The sequence below is a fragment of the Equus przewalskii genome, chromosome 9 (assembly GCF_037783145.1).
Source record: "Equus przewalskii isolate Varuska chromosome 9, EquPr2, whole genome shotgun sequence".
Taxonomy (NCBI): domain Eukaryota; kingdom Metazoa; phylum Chordata; class Mammalia; order Perissodactyla; family Equidae; genus Equus; species Equus przewalskii.
The window spans coordinates 23,682,768-23,703,955 of NC_091839.1; the positions used below are offsets into that span (position 1 = coordinate 23,682,768).

The window sequence follows — 21,188 nt, forward strand, 5'->3', positions numbered from 1 at the left end:
AGTGAATTGGGAAAGTGTACTACTCAACTGTATAGTGAGTATCTGTTCAGATATTTTCAACTCAAGATCCTTGTCTAGTACTCAAGCTCCATAAACATCCTGAGATAGCTACACATCAAGTCATTCCTGAGAGCTAAAGTCATGGTTGTCATTAGCTCATTTGTCCATCAAATTTACTGAAAACTAACAGATGACCTGCTAGGTCCGGGAGATCCATCAGCACGGACTTCCTACCTACCCTCAGAGATTTTCATATTCTCAAAAAGGCCCTAGACTCTCAAAATGGGAACTGCTATGTCGAGCCAAGAAGAAAGAGAGTTCTGTGTGAGTTTTACCTCTGTTGGAGAGTTTGTTCTTAAAGTAGCAAGTTAGGCAGTGAGAATAGCCCAGTTACTGGCACAGAGGCAGCCAACATTTGAGATAGGAGTAGGGATTCACTGTCTCTTTCCATTTCTTCCTTAATTCTTCTTTAATGTTGAAAGCTCAGATCTCACGTATAGGACAAGATGGTACCTTCTGGACAGCTGGATTTCAACTTGCAGCCTCTTCTGGAACGGCTAGACCAGGATGAGTTGAGCCAGTTCAAGTCCTTGTTGAGGACCCTTTCCCTGCAAGATGAGTTACAGCACATCCCCCAGACGGAGGTAGAAGAGGCCAGTGGGAAGCAACTGGCAGAAATTCTCACCAACCGATGTCCCAGAAACTGGGTAGAGATGGTGACCATCCAGGTCTTTGACAAAATGAACCGAACAGACCTGTCTGAGAGAGCAAAGGATGAACTCAAGGGTAAGCAGAAACAAGTCCACACTGTGTCCTGGGAGGAAAGCTCTCCATGGTTTTAGAAACACAGAAATAACATTGAGCCTTGGAGAAGCCACCTGTCCTGAACACAAATGCTAGATCCTCATAAAATCCAGTGGTGTCTTTCCTGGTTCTTATATTCTGGCTACTTCTGCTCCTTCCAAGTTTATGTCTACCCTGTCCTCCTCACCATGCATCCCTTATCCTGTTCAGGACAGTTTCTTTTTTTTTTTTTTTTTTTAAAGATTTTATTTTTTTCCTTTTTCTCCCCAAAGCTCCCGAGTACATAGTTGTATATTCTTTGTTGTGGGTCCTTCTAGTTGTGGCATGTGGGATGCTGCCTCAGCGTGGTTTGATGAGCAGTGCCATGTCCGCACCCAGGATTCAAACCAAGGAAACACTGGGCCGCCTGCAGCAGAGTGCGCGAACTTAACCACTCGGCCACGGGGCCAGCCCCCAGGACAGTTTCTGAAATGTATTCACGATCCCATTCTTTCGTATGTCCTCCAAGATGTTAAATTATTATAGACCCTCTGTTTTGTTTTCAATTCCCACTTATCAAGTTTCCTTTCCCCATATACTATGTCTGTAAACATCTCCCTCTCTCCCTTTCTCTCTCCCTTTCTCTCTCCCTTTCTCTCTCCCTTTCTCTCTCCCTTTCTCTCTCCCTTTCTCTCTCCCTTTCTCTCTCTCTCTCTTCTCATTCTCTCTCTCATCCCTCTCTCTCTCTCTCTCTCTCTCTCTCTCATTCTCTCTCACACACACACATACACATACACATTCAAACTCCTTCCTTCCTTTAGTTCAGCAGCACTAATAACACTTGGGGCTGGATGATCCTTATTTGGTAGGGAAGGGGCATCCTGTGCACTGCAGGATATTTAGCAGCATCCCAGCACCTCTACCCATTAGATGCTAGCAGCACACTCCCTCCACTGTGACAACCAAAAATGTCTGTAGACGTGACCAAATGTCCCCTTGGGAGCAAAATCACCAAGTGGAGAAGCACGTTTTAGGCCAGTGGTTCTCAACTTTGCTGTTCTTGGGAATCTCCTGGGCAGCTTTAAAGGCACTGACATCCTGGACCTCTCACTGGAGATACTGATTTAGCTAACTGATCTGTATGCCGCCTGGCCATGGGATTCTTAAAGGCTTCCCAAATGATGCCAATGTGCTTCCAAGGTTTTAGAATGTCGTCTAGGGCTCTGCTGCCAATACAGTAGCTGCATGTGGCTATGAGCCCTTGAAATGTGGCTCGTTTGAATTCAGGTGTGCCATAAGACTAAAATAGGCACTAGCTTTTAACTGCATTGTTGTATTACTATCTCATCAATAACTCTTGTATTGATTACACATTGGAGTGATAACATTTGAGATAGTTACTGAAAACTTATGAAAAATAGTTTCACCTTTTTTTTTACCTTTATAATGTGCTTACTAGAAAATTTTTAATGACATAGGCAGCTTACTTTTGCGGCAGGCATTATATTTGTCCTGGAGAGCACTGCTCTACAGAGTTCTTTTTCTCTGTCTTTTGCTCCTCAACAAGGATATTTAAAACATCTCTACTTCCTATCCTATGATTTTTTTAATTGCCAGTTTTATTCCAGCCAGGGGTCAGTTTTTAGCTTTCTTTTCCCTGTCTTCCATGGACAGGTGAGGGTTTTAGCCCCTAGCTGGCCTCTGGAGATTACAAATTTGAAAATACCATGAAGAAACTCAGAGTTGTACACCTACAAGGGTCTTGGCTCTGAAAAGTGAAAATTTCTTCCACCTTCTCCTTTTTCAGAAGCAGCTTTGAAGTCACTTCAGGAAAATAAGCCTCCATCATTAGGTAAGTTACTTCATTTACAGCCTTTTTTTTCATATGAGACTTTGGAATCCAAGGTTTTAATTACACAAGATATGGTGCTGAGCACTAGGAATGCAAAGAAATTTAAGTCCCTATCTCTGCTGTCATCCAGGTGGGCAGTAGTAAGATAAATAAAGCTAAAATGAGGCAGTATTTATACTAGACATCAGTAAATACGTACAAATGTGGGAAAGAAAATGAGCTTTCCCTTGGAATCTGGATAAGCTGGACTTTAATCTAAGTCAAGTGTTAGCAAACCGTGGCTCCCAAACCAAATGTGGCCTGCCACGTGTGTTTGTAACCCCACAAGCTAAAAATGGTTTTCACATTTTTTAAATGGTTGGGAAAAAACAAAAGAATATTTTATGCCTATGAAAATCATACAAAATTCAAATTTCAGTAAACACAAAGTTTTATTTGCACACAGCATACTTACTTGCTTTTATAATACCTATGACTGCTTTCGCCCTACAAGGCAGAGATTAGTAGTTACAACAGACAGTATGGCCACAAAGCAAAAAATATTTACTATCTAGCCCTCTGCAGGGGAAAAACAAGTTTGTTAATCCTGGTCAAAAAGATTTTTGAGTTAGTGATTTTCCAACATTCTCTTCTCTTGACATCACCAATATCCTTAAAAATATGACTCAGGCTGAAGGCAGTAGTAGACTCGGGGGTGGTTTGAAAAGTGAAGCCACCACCATTCACCTAAACCCCGGAGGATCTGACTACATCTGTCAATATGTAAATACACAAATACCCTACAATGACATCCTACAATGATGTCCTACAATACATAAATGTCCTACAATGATGACCTAAATGTCAAACATAAATTGGTGGTCTAGTAGATGTGACATTTGACAAAGCTTTAAGGAATAGCACCTGCCACGAGGCTGATATTCAATCAAATGTTCTGAGTGAACAAGCACTGGAGAGTTCTTTGTTTAAAACCTTACTCTTGGCAACATGACATTGCTTCTTGTATTCTGTTACTTGCCTATGATCATTTTTCCTCAATTCTTTCAGAGCCCCTCTTCTCTCACCTAATCTTCAAAATGGATGACTGGTTGGCCATTTTTTTTCACTCAGCACACTGCTCCTGGTTGATATCACTTGGAGTCTTACCGGCTATTTATATCCTGAAGACTTTCCAAAAGATATCTTCAGACCAGCATTTTCCCTGAACTTCAGGTGCTCATATCCAGTTGCCTCCTGGATATCTTTTCAGAAGTTCCACAGACTCACCTCTTCATTATCCAATGTTGAGCTTGAAATATTTCTTATCCCATTACGACTCCACCCTGTTCCTCTATTCCTTCCCAAGACAATGTAACTTCATCTACCTCATCAGAAACCAGGGAATTGATCCATGAAATCTTTCTGGTGCCCTTAGAAAAGAGTGATTGTCTTTATGCATCCATTTCTCTCACCATGTGTTCTGAACTTCATAGGAATTCACTTGCCAGAAAAGGCATGTGAGCCTGGGATCATGGCCTGACACACTTTAATTTTATCTACAGTACCTCGTTAACATCCTATTTGTGTAATCTGGGCTTAAATATTGAGACCCATTGTTGAACTTGAACTGTCTTGATGTCCTACTCTCTCCTAAACAGAAGTTTCAATACTAGCACAGTGACAAACCCATAATGTCCTCTCTTTTCTTCAGGGATCACATGGACTCAGGAATCAAAACGTGAAAACCTGGAAGAAATACAACAGCATTTAAAAGAAGAGGAGGAGCCAGGTTGGTCTTAGAACATCCACTGTTGGAGAAAGCTAAGTGGAGCATACTCTTCCTTGCTGTGCTCTCCCACTCCTTTTGGGAACTCCATCTCTCTAAAACCTCATTTTCTCCACTACTTAATAATCACCAATTGTCTCATGGAGAATGCATTCCTCCTTTATGTAAGAATAAAGGGGGAAAATGAACATTGGAGAGAATTCAGTTCATAGAACTTCATATGAAACTAGTTCTTAAAAATTAGGAGTACATTGTATAGAGTTTCTCTTAGATTTTTCAACTTCAGATACTCAGACGACTTTAACAATATCAACTCACAGATGAGAAAATTGAGACCTGTTGTAGGTAGGTGACTCGCCTTGACTGATGTTGTGGTTAGTTTAACATTAGTCTTTCTCTCAAGTCTGCCTGGTAGTATTTTTTAAATGGTTTTGTTGAAGTACAATTTATGTATTATAAACTTCACTCATTTTAAGTGTACTGTTAATAACTTTTAGTAAATTTACAGAGTTTTGTAACTATCACCACTATCAATTTTACAACACTTCCCAAAAGATCCCTCACGTTCATATGTAGTCACTCCCTGATCTCTGTCCCCCACTTCCAGGAAATCATTAATCTACTTTGTCCTCTAGATTTGCCTTTTCTGGACATACGTGGTCTTTTGTGTCTGTCTTCTTTCACTTAGCGTATTGTTTTTGAGGTTCATCCATGTTGTTGCATGTATCATGAATTCATTCCTTTTTAATACTGAATAATATTTCATTGTATGGATATACCACATTTGGGTTGCCCATTCATCAATGGATAGACATTGAATTGTTTCTACTTTTTGACTGTCTTGAATGATGCTGCCATGAGCGTTCATGTGCAAGTCTTTGTGTAGACATATTTTTATTTATCTTGGGTAGATACTTAGAGTTGTCTGGTATTGCAGACAGTTGGCACTCCACTACTTGTTTACTCAAACACTTGGGTGACTATAATGTGTTGAGACTATTATGGTGAAGATCTATGCCCTGACCTCCTGGTGCTTGTTCTAGTCCAGTGGAAAAGACAGACAAGTAGTTTCGATAAATCATTTGAGTTTAGATAGAGCAAGTACTTCTTGTGATGACTCTATAGGATAGAGACATGTAACTTGATTTCAGGAGTCATTTGCTCTGTTCATCTCTATAAACCCGGCCATGGCACTTCCCAGCACATAATGTGGTCAAAGAACTCAGATTAGATTCTTGGACACCTCAGAGCCTGCTTTCACATCATATTTCTGATAAAAGAAGTACACCTATTTTTGCGTCAAGCTCACTTTAATTTGTATTATGCAGAGCTTACACCAGTACAGAAAGAGGACATCACAAACTCAGGAGAAGCAAAAGAAGGGTTGGCAGGAGAAAATCCAGGTCTGTATCATATCTTCCTGGAGTGAGTTTGCTGTCAGGTGATTCTTCATAAACCTCACTTCTTTTTTTCCTTTCCTACTTAAAGTATTTTTTTCCTATTGAATAACCGACTCTATCCTGTCTATTTCCTACCTCATATCACTGAAGGTAAACAAGATAAATATAGAAGTATAATGAAGAAGAAGTTCTGTCAAATCTGGGAGAAGAACTTTTGGCCTGGAGCCAGTGAAAACGTCCATATTGTCACCCAGAGATATGAGACTCTGATCCCATTCTGTAATCCTAAAATGCTTACAGGGCCATTTCCACACACGGTGGTGCTACATGGTCCTGCAGGCATTGGGAAAACCACACTGGCAAAGAAGTTGATGCTGGACTGGACACAGGACAACCTCGCAGAAACATTTAATGCTGCCTTCTATCTCAGCTGTAAGGAACTCAACCACAAGGGGGCGTGCACTTTTGCAGAGCTGATATCTAAGAACTGGCCAGATTTGCAGGATGCCATTCCGGAGATCTTCGCCCAAGCTCAGAAAGTCCTGTTCATCATCGATGGTTTCGATGAGCTGAGAGTCCCCTCGGGGGCACTCATCCATGACATGTGTTGTGACTGGCAGAAGCAGAAGCCAGTGCCTGTCCTCTTGGGGAGTTTGCTGAAGAGAAAAATATTACCCAAGGCCACTTTGCTGATCACTACTCGACCCGGGACTCTGAGAGAGCTCCGGCTCTTGGTTGAACAGCCACTCTTCATAGAAATAGAGGGGTTCTTAGAGCTGGACAGAAAGGCCTATTTCTTGAAACACTTTGAAGAGGAGGTCCAAGCACTGAGAGCTTTTGACTTGATGAAGAGCAATGCAGCTTTATTCCACCTGGGCTCAGCTCCTGCTGTGTGCTGGATCGTCTGCACCTGTATGAAACTGCAGATGGAGAAGGGAGAAGACCCCGCCCCAACTTGCCAAACCATCACATCACTGTTCCTGCATTTCCTCTGCAGCCAGTTCACATCACCTCCTGGCAGCTGCCCCGGTCCATTCCTCCAAGTTCCAGTGACAGCTCTGTGTCTCCTGGCTGCTGGAGGCATATGGACACAGACATCTATGTTTGATGGAGAAGACCTCGAGAGACTTGGGGTAAAGGAGTCTGACTTCCATCCTTTCCTGGACAAGAATATCCTCCAGAAGGGCAAAGACTGTGAGGGCTGCTACTCCTTCATCCACCTCAGCGTCCAGCAGTTTCTTGCTGCCTTGTTCTATGTTCTGGAGAGAGAGGAGGAGGAAGATGGGGATAGCTGCAGGTGGGACATTGGGGGTGTGCAGAAGCTGCTCTCCAAGGAAGAAAGACTCAAGAACCCCAGCCTGACCCACGTGGGGTACTTCTTATTCGGCCTATTGAATGAAAAGAGAGCCAGGGAGCTGGAGACAACTTTTGGCTGCCAAGTGTCATTGAAGATCAAGCAGGAATTACTCGAATGCAGAGTGAAGTCCACTGAGAATAAACCCTTATCAGTGACAGAAATGCAGGAGGTTTTGTACTGTCTTTACGAATCTCAAGAGGAGCGGCTTGTAAAGGATGCAATGGCCCACATAAAGGAAACGTCCTTGCATTTGAAAAATAAAATGGACATCATACATGCATCATTCTGCCTCCAGCACTGTCGAAACTTGCAGAAAATTTCACTGCAGGTAGAAAAGGGAGTATTCCTGGAGAATGATACTGCATCAGAATCAGACACTCAGGTTGAGAGGTAAGAACTCTGATTTTTTTTTCTTTTTTTTTACTCTACTAGCTCTGCCTATCTTCAGCCTCACTCCATGCTCCATTAGGAAGAGGACAGAGTCTCCTGTCCCCTCCTGCTTAAAGTCAGTATTATCCCTCGTGAGAACTTTCATTCTGCCAACTTAACACTCAAGGCAGGAGGTATACTGATGATGTATACTGCTCTCAATGTTTTACCAATGATATGCTTAGAATTTTTTTTTAAAGATTTTTTTATTTTTTCCTTTTTCTCCCCAAAGCCCCCCGGTACATAGTTGTGTATTCTTCGTTGTGGGTTCTTCTAGTTGTGGCATGTGGGACGCTGCCTCAGCGTGGTCTGATGAGCAGTGCCATGTCCGCGCCCAGGATTCGAACTAACGAAACACTGGGCCGCCTGCAGTGGAGCGCGCGAACTTAACCACTCGGCCACGGGGCCAGCCCCGATATGCTTAGAATTTTAACTTATTCTAACCCTTTCATTAGACTGTTGTGGAGGAAGTTTAAGTTCTTTCTCCAGTGATATGACTTGGGAAATGAGTTTTCTGATAGTGGTGCTAAGTGAGTAAATCATCCAATGTTTAAAGTTAAACTTATTTATTAGGGGTGTATGCCCATAAGAACTCTAAATACCTTCATGATGAGGGACAAATGTTAGTTTTCTCTCCAGCAATATTTGGTAAATTCCCTCCTTTGTCTCTTCCCTGTAGGTTCCAGAATGATGAACACGTACTTCCTTTCTGGATGGGTCTTTGTTCCATATTTGGTTCCAACAAGAATCTGATATTTCTGGACATCAGTCAGAGCTTTCTTAGTACCTCATCAGTGAAGATTCTTTGTGAAAAAATTGCCTCTGCTACCTGTAATCTCCAGAAAGTGGTGTAAGTAGAAGCTAACCCCTGGATTAAAACCCCAAGGGCATGACAAAGCTGCTGACGTTTTTAATATTGGAGCAATATTTGAATTCCTGTTCCAGACTCCAACCAGGTGCTCAACACAAGGAACTGAAATGGTCCAGTCCTTAAATTTGTCTACTGAGAGAATCACATAAAGTAATTTTTCCAATTTTTTATTGTTTGAAAAATATGCATAACATAAAACTTACCATCTTAACCATTTTCATTGACATATTTAAGTACATTCACATTGTTGAACAACCATCACCACCATCCATCTCCATAACTCTTTTCATCTTGCAAAACTGAAACTTTGTCCCCATTAAACAATAATTCCCCATGACACTTTCTGCCTAGCCCCTGGCAACTACCATTCTATTTTTTTTATAAAGTGATTTTCATACAATGTGAAATATGGTTTGGATGTCTACAAAGCACCACGAAGAAAATGAAGATCCTGGAGGCAGTTTTAATACTATTATGACAAACATAGGGCTTGCGTAGAGCAGGATTTCTCAACCTGTGCTGACATTTTGGGCTGTATATTTCTTTGTTGGAGGGGTGCCTGACCTGTGCATTGTAGGATGTTTAGGGGCATCCCTGGCCTTTACCTTCTGATGCCAGTAGCAGCCACACACCCCCAGATGTGAGAACCAAAAACGTCTCAGACATTGCCAAGTGTCCCCAGGGGGTACAAAATCACCCCTGACTGGGTACCACTTACGTAGAAATGGTAGCAATGTGCCAAGACAGGCCTGAGAACTGAGCATTAAAATTCACTTGGGCTGGATATGTGTCTGTTTGGATATGATTTTAAAAATAATATGTAGTTGAATAAAGTTGGAAAGAAAAGCTGAGGCTAAGAAACACCAGAAAAAGGTAATTTACATAACTTAAATGCTTATATTCAGAACAGAGTGTGCTTTTGCCATGTAAGACAGTATGTCAGAGTCTTCCTGGACCTGAGGCTCGTTTATGTGGATAGTGTGCTGAGAAAGACCTGCAAGCTTAAATTTGAGCAAGTCGGAATGCGGGGAGAAGAATAAACACGATTCATCAGCTAAGTGAGTTTTTATTTCAAGGAGACCTTCTCAAACTACAGATATCTCTTCTTTCTCAACGTAGAGAAATAAGAGCTCTTGCCCACTTAGGGATACATGTGATCCCCACTCTAAATGCAAGAGCATTCCTTAGAGTCAAAGCATTCAGCAGGAAATAGTGCCAGTGAAATGTGTCCATGGGTGACACTTCAAGGAAGAGAGTTACCACCCTTCCTTATTTTTCACAAAAAAGCCATAGAAGAACAGCTTTTGTCTGAAACAACTGTTGATGACCAACTTCGCTTCTGTGAAAGTCTGAGATGACTAGAGATTGGGGCTTCTAATAGTTTCTGAAGTGAGGCGTTGGCCAAGCGGTACAAAGTTTCACTTATGCAAGATGAACAAGGTCTGGAGACCTAATGTAGGGCAATGTGACTACAGTTAACAACACTGTAGTGTACACTTCAAATTTGCAGAGTTGATCTTAAGTGTTCTTGACCCAAAAGAAAAAAAAGAAAAATATGTGAGGTAATAGACATGTTAATTCACTTGATTGTGGCGATGATGTCACAAGGTAACCATATATCAAAACATTGTCATACACCTTAAATATATACAGTTTTTACTTGTCAGTAATACCTCAATAAAGATGAAAAATTAGTCTGTAAAGTTTAAATATATCTCAGTCCTATGTTTCTACTTACATGCATTATAGAAATAGAAACTCAAGATCTCACCTTTGTTTTCTTTTCCCTAGCCTCAAAAATATTTCCCCAGCTGATGCTTATCAAAACTTCTGCATCACTTTTGGTGGTCACAAGACTCTGACGCATCTGACACTTCAAGGAAATGACCAGGATGATATGTTCCCCTCATTGTGTAGCGTCTTGAGACACCCAAAATGTCATCTACAATATCTCAGGTATATCTCACCATCACTGAAAACCTTCAGCATATAAACAGATCTGCCACAAGCCTATACAACAATTCTGTGTAAATTAGAAAAAATAATCCCTTACTCTGCTGGAAATAGTACTGTTCAGGGCACATGTCCCAGAATAGAAAATGGGCTGGAGTTTAGTTTCCACTTATGTTGATCAATGAACAACCTGGACAACCAAACATAACAGCCCTGAATCCAAAGAAACTCCCAGAAATTGGATATCATCTTCTATCAGAGACAGTTTGTGTATAGTTCATGTTTCTCCTCTATCGTGATTCAGAATACCAGCTACTGGCCTCATCTTTCCAGGCAAGGACACTTCAGGAGCATCAGGTTTTCCCTTTCCTTGTACTCCCTCTGGGTTGAGAGATCTCCCCTTGGGAAATTCTCCTCATGGTTGCTCTGGTGATGATTATCCTCACTCCTCACTTGACCACATTTGAGTACTAACAGGAACACAGTTTAAGGTGATCAGTTGGTCTCAAATTGTGGCTCTGCCTCTACTGATACAATCTTGGACTATTTAACTAGCTCTCCTCTCCACCAGTTGAATGGAATAACGCACATCTCAAAGGACTTGAGGATTGAATGAAACCAAGTCTGAGCACATATGGATTCAATAGTAGCTGCTATCCTTGTCGACAATTCCTAATGACCTTCCTTTCTTCTTCCTGTGGGGATGCATGTGGGGAAAATAAACTGTGTGATTTGAAGATTTGGGTTACTAATTTGTTTCTCAGTGAACACCAAAAATGGGAGGAGTAGGCTCCATATGAGTTTGGCTTATTTTATTGGAAGCAATTAACATTCTACTTCGTGCCCCAATCGCTAGTTAATTTTGGTTCCCCAATTATTGTTTAGACTCTAAGAGAAGAAAGTGTTTTAGCTGAATTTTAGCTATGTGGCACATATCCCACTTGGCGCTTCATGTGAGTTATCAACTTTAAACACTCAACGTGAGGATATGACTTATTTCCAACTTAAAGATGGAAATGAGGTTTAACAAAGTTAAGTAACTTGACTACATTTTCATATATAGTAAATGGCAAAATCAGGGTTGTTTTAGAAACCTCACCCCAAAGGCCAAGATGATATACATAATATTCCATGAAGTTCCATTTTCCCATGATAAGAACTTCTATCTCCAGGAATAGAATATGGGTGCCATGTTGCATGCTAGGTTTGATTGACTGGATTTCTAAATAAGTAGTTCTCAACATGTGGTCTCCAGACCAGCAGTGGCTGCACCACCTGGGAACTTGTTAAAATTCAAATTTCTGGGTCTCACCAGGATCTTCTGAATCAAACTTTTGGTGTATGGTCCAGGAATTTAACACATCTTCCAAGTGATCGCAGGATACCTTCAAACTAGATCACTAGACTCTACATCTGGAGCTCCTGAGGATTTGCATTTCTAGCTGGTTGCCAGAGGATGCCAATGCAGCTGGTCCAGGGACCACACTTTGGCAACCACTGCTCCAGATAATTTAGTCCCGGGAGTAGCATAATGGAGAGGAGTGAGAGATGAAACTAGAGACGATTCTCCATTGTTTGTTCTCAACAATGACTTGTTCCAATTTCTCCTGCAGTTTGGTATCTTGCTCTGCCACCACCCATCAATGGGCTGATCTCTCCTCCTCCCTCGAAATCAACCAGTCCCTCACATGCCTGAACCTCACAGCAAACGAGCTTCTGGATGAGGATGCCAAGTTGCTGTACATGACTCTGAGACACCCAAAGTGCTTCCTGCAGAGGTTGTCGTAAGTGTCTCCTCTCTTCCCTGGAGCATCTCCGTTTTTTACCTGGGGCCACATAGAGAAAAGCAACGATAACTCCTGGATTTTCTGGGCAACTTGTCTGGAAGATCTTACGGATGTTGACACTTGGTTCCCATTTTTGGTCCCAAGCAGATGTCTCATTCATCTTATTCTTCTCTCATCCTTGGTCCTTCATGACTGTAAACACTAGCACATGACTGAGCACATAACAAGAAAGGCTGTAGGGGCAGACTCTAGCAATTGCAAACAACCAAGAAAGTTGGGTTCTCACCATCTTACCACTTGTGTGGTGCTTTTACAGGTTAGAAAACTGTCACCTTACAGAAGCCTCTTGCAAGGAACTGTCTTCTGCTTTGATTGTCAACCAGAGGCTGACACACCTGTGCTTGGCAAAGAATGCTCTCGGAGATGGAGGGGTGAAACTTCTGTGTGAGGGTTTGAGTTACCCCGAATGTCAACTACAGACCCTGGTGTAAGTCCCTGCTGGCTCTGTGTGTGTGCACGTGCACACATACTGGATTCAAGTAGGACAGCTGCAAGCATTTAATAATCCCTCTGAATATACCAAATGTGATACTGATGGTTAGATCTGATGAGACCTGGGAGAGGGTGATAGAACAAATACAAGAAGTGGTGTCAATATTCTATAGGCATTTGGGGGGTGTAGCTGGTTTCCAGGTTTGATATTTTTAACGTGTGTTCTGGGAACTATGTAACAAACTCTACGTGTATTTCAGTATGAGTGGAGTTAATATTCGCCAACGAGCTCAGTATAATCCTCCTGTTAATACTAAAATAATAGGACAGATTTTTAGAAAGGAATGGGGCTTCACTGAGGGTTTCTATTCATAGATCCTATTCAGCGTTAAAATCTCTGCTGGTCTTGCTTACAAAATTGCCTTCGATGGTTAGTAATTGTCTGCTTTTCCTATAAACTAGTTTTAATCTAGGACATGCCTTAAGGCACCCAGTCTCTGAAAACCACTCACTCACTTAAAATTTCATGACGTATTTAGTTCATGGTTGAAGAGAGGTAAAAGGAAAGGCTTTTCCCCACTGGCTAAGCCCCCAAACACTAAAATAATATACGGTTCCCTATGGAATAAGATGCTCCCCAGCCACTAGCCCTAAATTCACATCAATTTACGTTAGAAGTTGCTGCCATCCAAGGCATCAAAAAAGAAAAACAAAATAATGATGGTCAACACCTATTAAGCCCCTAATATGTGCCAGACACTACACTAAAGTCTTGCCAAGATTATTTCATTGAATCCTCCAGGACTTATAAAACCCTCATCTCTCCCAGTTTGCAGATAAGAAAACTGAGACTTAGACAGTGAACCTCACCAACTGGCATCCCTGTAGACAGTGTGAATCTCAGGAAACATAGGTCAAGTCCTTTTCTTTCTAAACCTCAACTCAGTTTTTTAAATCTATGCCCCTATTTTGCTAAATTGTCAAAACTTAATTTGCTGGGGCCTTCCTCTATTACCCCGTAGTCATCAAAGTTTCGATAAATTTACAAACTACCAAACCATAGGCATGTATGCTGGCTCCCCTCAGACCATGTGGGTCACCCTCAAATCTGTTGTCCATTCCTATTGTCCCTCCAGGTCCTATGGTCCTCATCTTGGGGAACACGGGTGCTGAGGCTGCCTGTGGTCCCATATCCCTAAATACATCACATGACCACCACTCCCTAGGGTCTGGCCATGTCACAGGGACATTTGTGGAAGCCAAGGCCTATATAATCACTTAGAGCTCATGAAAATTAAAAGGCAGCTGTGTTGGTCTTCTATTGCTGCTGTAACAAATTAATGTAAACTTATTGGCTTAACACAATTTTATAGTTCCGTAAGTCAGAAGACCAATACACATCTTACTGGGATAAAACCAAGGTGTCAGCAAGGCTGTGGTCCTTTCTGAAGACTGTAAGAAGGAATCTGTTCATTTATTCGTTCAGGTTGTTGGCAGAATTTGGTTCTCTGTGGTTGTAGGACTGAGGTCCCTGTGCCCTTGGCTGCAAACTGAGAGCCAGCCTCATCTCATGATTTCATTTCCATGTCTCCAGGCTTATCTAAAACCTGTGGCTTGAGGTCAACGATCATGGTTTTGGTGCATCTCACCAGTGAGGGACTAACAAGGTTTTTTTTTCTCCACGTGATTGATTTCTAGGCTATGGTACTGCAACATAACCAGTGATGGTTGCAATCATCTCTCAACACTTCTCCAACAAAATTCAAGCCTTATGCACTTGGATCTGGGGCTGAATCACATAGGAATTATTGGACTTAAGTTTCTGTGCGAGGCTTTGAAGAAACCACTGTGTAATTTAAGATGTCTATGGTAAGTTATGTTTTTCTGAACTTTAATCTGTATCTGAAATGAAATGTTATTGGAGCAAATCTCTCCAGCTCTAATACCAAGGATGGGAATAAATTCAGTGGAGTATTTTAAAAATCCACTAGGATGGCATTTTTCAAAAAGTTTTTTTTCAAGATCCCCAAATTCCTAGGGAACCACAAAAGACCTCAAATAGCCAAATCAACCCCGACAAAGAACAACAAAGCTGGAGGCATTGCACTTCCTGACTTCAAACTATATTACAAAACTATAGTAATCAAAACAGTGTGGTACTGGCATAGAAACAGACAAACAGACCAGTGGAACAGAATAGAGAGCCCAGAAATAAACCCCCACATATATGGTCAACTACTTTTTGGTAAGGGTATCAAGAATACTCACTGGGGATAGACAGTCTCTTCAATAAATGGAAAAGAACTCTCCACATGCAAAAGATTGTAATTGAACCCTTACACCATACACAAAAATTAACTCAAAATGGATTAAGGTACTTAAACATAAGACCTAAAACCTTAGAACTCCTGAAAGAAAACACAGGGCAAAAGCTCCTTGATGTTGGCCTTGGCAATGATTTTTTTGGAAGTGAAACCAGAAGCACAGGCAACAAAAGCAAAAATAAACAAGTGGGATTTCATCAATCTAAATATCTTCTTATACCAAAGGAAACAAAAAATGAAAAGACAACCTACGATATGGGTGAAAATATTTTCAAACCATATATCTGATAAGGAGTTAATACCCAAAATATATAAGGAATTTACACAACTCAATAGCAAAAAAAATAGGGACTGACCCCGTGGCCGAGTGGTTAAGTTCATGCGCTCCGCCTTCAGTAGCCCAAGGTTTCACTGGTTCGCATCCTGGGCGCGGACATGGCACTGCTCATCAGGCCATGGTGAGGCAGTGTCCCACATGCCACAACTAGAAGAACCCACAACTAAAAATATACAACTATGTACTGGGGGAATTGTGGGAGAAAAATCAGGGGAAAAAAAAGAAGAAGATTGGCAACAGTTGTTAGCTCAGGTGCCAATCTTAAAAAAAAAATAGCAAAAAAATAAAATTAATGGGAAGAGGACCTGAAAAGACTTTTTTCTAAAGTATATAAACAAGTGGCCAAAATGTACATGAAAAGGTGCTCAGCATCACTGATCATCAGGGAAATGCAAATCAAAACCACAGTGAGATATCACCTCACACCAGCTGGAATGGTTATTGTCAAAAAGACAAGAGATAACAAGTGTTGGTGTTGTGTACTGTTGGTGAGAAGGAAAATTGGTGCAACCACTAAGAAAAACAGTATGGAATTCCTCAAGAAATTGAAAGTAGAAATACCATATGATCCAGCAATTCCACTTCTGGGTATTTATCCAAAGGAAATGAAAGCAGGATCTCAAAAAGATATCTGCACTCCCATGTTCATTGCAGCATTATTTACAGTAGTCAAGATATGAAAACAACCCAAGCATCCATCAACAGATGAATGGATAAAGAAGATGTGATATATACGTTCAAGAGAATATTATTCAACCATGAGACAGAAGAAAATCCTTCCATTTGCGACAACATGGGTAAAACTTGATGGCGTTATTCTAAGTGAAATAAGACAGTCAGAGAAAGACAAATGCTGTAGGATATCACCAATATGTGGAATCTAAAAAAGCTGAACTTACAGAAGCAGAGAGTAGAATGGTGGTTACCAAGGCCTGGGAGATGGGGGAAATGGGGAGACACTGGCCAAAGGGAACAAAGTTCCAGATAGAAGATTAACAAGTTCTGGGGATCTAATGTACAGCATGGTGATTATAGTTAATAATACTGTGTTATCTACTTGCTAAAAGAATAGATATTAAATCTTCTCACCACAAAAAAAAAGGTAATTATGCGTTGGGTTGGAGGTATTAACTAATGGTGTGGCAGCAATCATTTTACAATATATAATCGTATCAATTCAACACACACTTTGAATTCACACAATCTTATGTGTCAATTATATCTCAATAAAGATTAAAGAAAAACTCCAGCAACCTCTATTTTTCAACAACAAAAAATAAGGAAAATTTGCTAAAAGAGTAGATCTCAAGTGTTCTCACCACAAATAAAAAATGGTAACTGTGTGAGGTGATGGATGTGTTAATTAACTTGATTGTGGTAATCATTTCACAATGTATATGTATATTAAATCATCACATTTTATAGCTCAAATACATATAATTTTCACTTGTCAATTATATCTCCATAAAGCTGGGGGAGAAAATTCACTGCAACAGTTAAAGTAATAGCTTCTAGTCTGGGTCATCCAAAGGCCAGCAGTGAAAAATTTTGAGGATGAAATGCCGCAAGGCAACCAGAAGAAGCCACTGATGTCCCAGCTCCCCAGCTTCAGAGAGGTAGGAATTAGACACTGAACCAGGAAAAGCTGCCCCACGAGCAGATAAACGGCCTCAACTCAGTTCTGTCTCACAACGCCGTGTAGGTTAGGTTCCATCAGTCAGATGCACTTGAATCTGGAACCCTACCTGTGAAGGACTCTGAAAGGATAACTGGTTTTCTGGCCTCTACAGTACAAGAAGGTATAGCGGAGGAGTAGAGGTCAGTCTCTCTTGCATTGTAGAAATGCTGGTAGCTTTGAAAATCCCTATGCCCCGGCTGTACTCCAGACCACTCAAATCAAGATCTCCAAATGTAATACCCAGATGACAACATTTTTCAAGCTCCCGGCATGACTGAAATTTATGATGGTGAGGATGCCAAGTGAGCAATCCTTGGAATCACAGGTAGAGGACCACTGGTTGTTACCATCCATGGTATGTACGTGTTTGCAGGAGAGTGGTAGTGTTAATGGTGATGGGGGCTCCCTTAATCAAGTGCACTACTGGCATAGGGAAGGACGGCTGCCCTTTATCCAGCCAGCTATGACTTCCTGACTGTATGATCTCAGCTATACATTCTAGGGAATAGAGTTAGTTGCGTCCATCAGAAAAGTTTGTTATGATAATGAAATACGTATGCATGTTATTCAACAATGTGCCAGGGGGTATGCTCAATGCTTGGTATTATATTTAGCCTCTTCTAAATCCTGGAGTGAATGCAAATATATGACCTCTTCCCTTCTCCTATGTGTGTGTGTGTGTATGGATGTGTGTGCATATATATGCAAGAATTGTCAACATTTGTATGACCCTTATTTGTCTGTCTTCTGCCCATTCGACAACTCCAGGTGGAAGAAAGCTTTGTCCTCGATAGTGCACTCATCTAACATCCAACTTGACACTTCCCTTGGAATTCAGATAGGCGGAATCTCGATGTCTGTCCAAAACTGAGTTGCTCTTTTTCCCTGCCTAAAGCTGCTGCTTCTGCAGCTCAAAAAAAAAGATTATTTTATTTACTCAGAACAAAATCCTTCGTGTGTCATCTTTTCTTCCTTTTTCCTTTCAAATATTGAGTCTGTTCCTTTGTGAAATCCTCTACCCTGGTCTCTCTATCGTTCATTCTCTTCACCCTCTCAGGTCGTCTTGACCATTGTAGTGAGCACCCCTAGCTACTCCCTTTACCTCTTGCCCTTCATAACCTTTATTGGATATGGCACACTGTTTATTGGGTATGGCATCTGTTTCCTATTACTAGATGAGCTCTGAGGGCAGAAGTGTTGTTCACTGTTGGATCCTCAAACCCAAGAGTGTGCCTGGCATATAGGATGGTATCCATAAGCGTTGTTTGAATAAATGAATTAATTTTTGTGTTTCACCTATAGGTTGTGGGGATGCGCCATCACTCCTTTCAGTTGTGAAGACCTCTCGTCTGCCCTCAGCAGCAACCAGAACCTGACCACTCTGGACCTGGGCCAGAATTCCTTGGGGTACAGTGGAGTGAAGGTGCTGTGTGATGCCTTGAAACTTCAAAGCTGCCCCCTCCAGACACTCAGGTATGATCCTCCTACACCCCTACAGTGTTCTTTCCATGATAGAAGGTTTGGAAGAAGCACAAATGACAGGAATTTGTTGTCGACATCTATGGCTTACGTTCAGCTGTCATCCATTGATGTTTTGTCACCAGGTAGCCCACCCATTGATTCCTTCTGTTGCTTTGACAGGTAAGATGAGTCTAAAACTCAACCTGAAACCAAGAAGCTGGATTGGCAGCTTTTCTAAGTGAAGGAGAGTTATGGCAGCCAGCCACAGTCGTGTTAAGGAAATCAAACTGCAGCTCTCCCATGATATTTTTGGAAAGAGTCTGTTTTCAGGCTGTGTTGGTTACAGAGGTCTAGCAGGTCGACGTCAGCCTTAGAAACATGTTTTCTGGAATGAACCTGCTGTCTGATGAGATTAGTCTGTGAGCAGACTAGTCTGGGAGCTATCACCAATTGGCTCTCATCTCCATGCTCATTGGAGCAAGTTGTCATTGAGTTCTGTTGCTTACTTGCTAGCATGGCAACAAAGAACCAGAAAACTCTTCCTAGCAGTGTGGAAACTCCTTTAAATTCTCAGATGCAACATGGACAACTGATGGCTTAAAACGATAATTATGTAGAAGAAACAAATTACATATTTATTTAACATCAATCTCAGGCCCCAAGATAACTTGATGATCAAAAGAAGAGATATGTGGACACTAAAGTTTTTTCTTTTCCTGACCCCTTTCTTGTGAATTAGCCCTCTCACTTTAGATAATATTGGTGAGTTTCAATCAAGAGGTAAAACCCCCACAAAGAAAACATTGGAGCTGTTTCTTTAGACCAGCCAGTCAGACGTTCTTTACTGGTCTTTGAATTTCAGGATGAGTGATTCAAGGGGAGGACGGCTTCTTCCTGAATCATAGATCCTAGAAAGTCACGGAGCCCCTGGCCCTGCCATTTCAGAATTTGGATTTTTGTTCTTTCATTCTATAAGCTACCCCATATCCTTCTGAGAAGCTCTTTTAAGTTAACTATTGTCATTTTCTCTCGCTTGCAGCGAAAGAAACCTAACGGCGCACCTCAATCTCAGAGCAACACATTTATATCTTCTGGTGTGCACCTTCCATTTCTGATCCCTTCAACACTTTTGTCCAGACACAGATCTGCTGCAGGAACTAGTTTTGTGCTTCTACCGTAGACCATGACCAACCTCTGACAATCGTGAATAAACACACTGATGTTTGACCTTGGAGGGTCATGTTTAAGCTATTTTGAAGCTGGTTAGCTCTTACTTTAGCCAAAGCTATTTTGTTGGCTGTTTTGATATACATAGGCATTGTGAAATGATTACAACAATCAAGCTAAGTAATACACCCATCATCTCACATAGTTAGCTTTTGTGTGTGTGGTGAGAACACTTAAGATCTCTGCAAATTTCAAGTATATAATACAGTATTGTTAACTGTCATTAGGCTGTACATTAGATCTCCAGAACTTATTCATCTTATAACTGAAAGTTTGTTGCATGGATGTATTGTGAGTCTCGAGCAACAGAACAAAAATCAACTAATATGCTAGTAAAACCAGGACTACAGTGCCAGCAAGAAACATGGCAGCTAATATCCTTAGTCTCTTATTTTTATACATATTTTGCTTTAATTATTCCCTCTCCTGTCTTGACCCCCATTTCCACATGCACGTGGCTGAATAAGGTTACTAAAAGGTGAATCCTAGAAATGAGGCTGCTGTCTATCAACGTAGGTCAAATAAAGCATGGTAGTTAGCTAGTATCATATAGCCAAGGGGGATAAAAAGCTCATCCAACTGACTTGGTTCAAGCGTGTATGTCTCATCCTGAGTCCACCAAGTAGTAGGAGAAGTTGTCAAAGTGAGTTGTGGAGTAGGTATCATATAACTGGAGCTGTGTTACAAATATGGAGCTATATCACAGATTCCATATTGCAATTCCCTATTGCATAGTGCAATCCCATATTGCACACCAACTATTATTTGATAATCACCCAAGACCATTCAAGCATCCAAAACTACTACATCCAAAATGGCTTTATACCATTACAGTGTTAACCTGATATCTTTTTTCCCTACCAAGTCAATACGGAACTCTACTTTGCAGCATAGAATAATCAACAAAGATGGCCCCTGCTCTGCAAATCCCTAAAGCATGAGATTTGCAGGCACCTGCGTGTTTGGAATGAATCTCCTTGAAGCAACAAACTTTTTTTTTTCCATTGTACCCCCAGGTTGAAGATAGATGAATCTGATGCTCGAATCCACAAGCTACTGAAAGAAATCAAAGACAGCAACCCACAACTGACTATTGAGAGTGATCAAGACCCAGAAAATAACAGACCTTCTTCCCGTGACTTCATTTTCTGAATCCCCTTGGAGTTATTCCTTCTCCAATAAAGTTATGAATCTTCAAGGTGGTGGTGAACTTCCTATGAGCCTTCTCAGTGGTCCTAATTTATGGGCCAGACGTTATTTTAGCCATGGTTGTGCCTGTGGCTTACGTAAACATGCACAAGTCACTTAACTCTGTTATGAATGAAGTGTCTGTATCTTGAGTATATTGAGAGAAATAAAGGTAGGAGCATTCATGAGTGTCACTGTATTTATTAATGGATTCTGACCAAACTTAGAAAAAAGATACTTTATTTGAAGGGAACTTAGTCGAGGGGGTGGCGTGGGGAGGTTAG

The 21,188-nt window shown here is 41.2% G+C and overlaps 1 protein-coding gene across 1 annotated transcript; it reads left to right on the forward strand.

Annotated features, from left to right (window-relative positions):
• The first annotated feature begins 506 nt into the window (after positions 1 to 506).
• Positions 507 to 21,089, forward strand: NLRP2 (NLR family pyrin domain containing 2). Its single transcript, XM_070632436.1, has 11 exons — positions 507 to 786; positions 2,591 to 2,635; positions 4,326 to 4,403; positions 5,951 to 7,547; positions 8,266 to 8,436; positions 10,249 to 10,413; positions 12,024 to 12,194; positions 12,514 to 12,684; positions 14,388 to 14,558; positions 18,331 to 18,501; positions 20,733 to 21,089. Exons 1-11 carry the CDS (start codon positions 507 to 509, stop codon positions 20,866 to 20,868), a joined length of 3,156 nt encoding a protein of 1,051 aa, XP_070488537.1. The 3' UTR covers positions 20,869 to 21,089.
• The last annotated feature ends 99 nt before the right edge of the window (positions 21,090 to 21,188 follow it).

What these genes read in the sequence shown, in the direction of transcription:
- NLRP2 (XM_070632436.1), top strand. Translation starts at nt 507, where the DNA reads ATGGTACCTTCTGGACAGCTGGATTTCAACTTGCAGCCTCTTCTGGAA. An exon ending in TGTCATCTACAATATCTCAG is followed by an intron (nt 10,414 to 12,023) that starts GTATATCTCACC and finishes TTTCTCCTGCAG; the next exon opens with TTTGGTATCTTGCTCTGCCA. An exon ending in TGCCCCCTCCAGACACTCAG is followed by an intron (nt 18,502 to 20,732) that starts GTATGATCCTCC and finishes TTGTACCCCCAG; the next exon opens with GTTGAAGATAGATGAATCTG.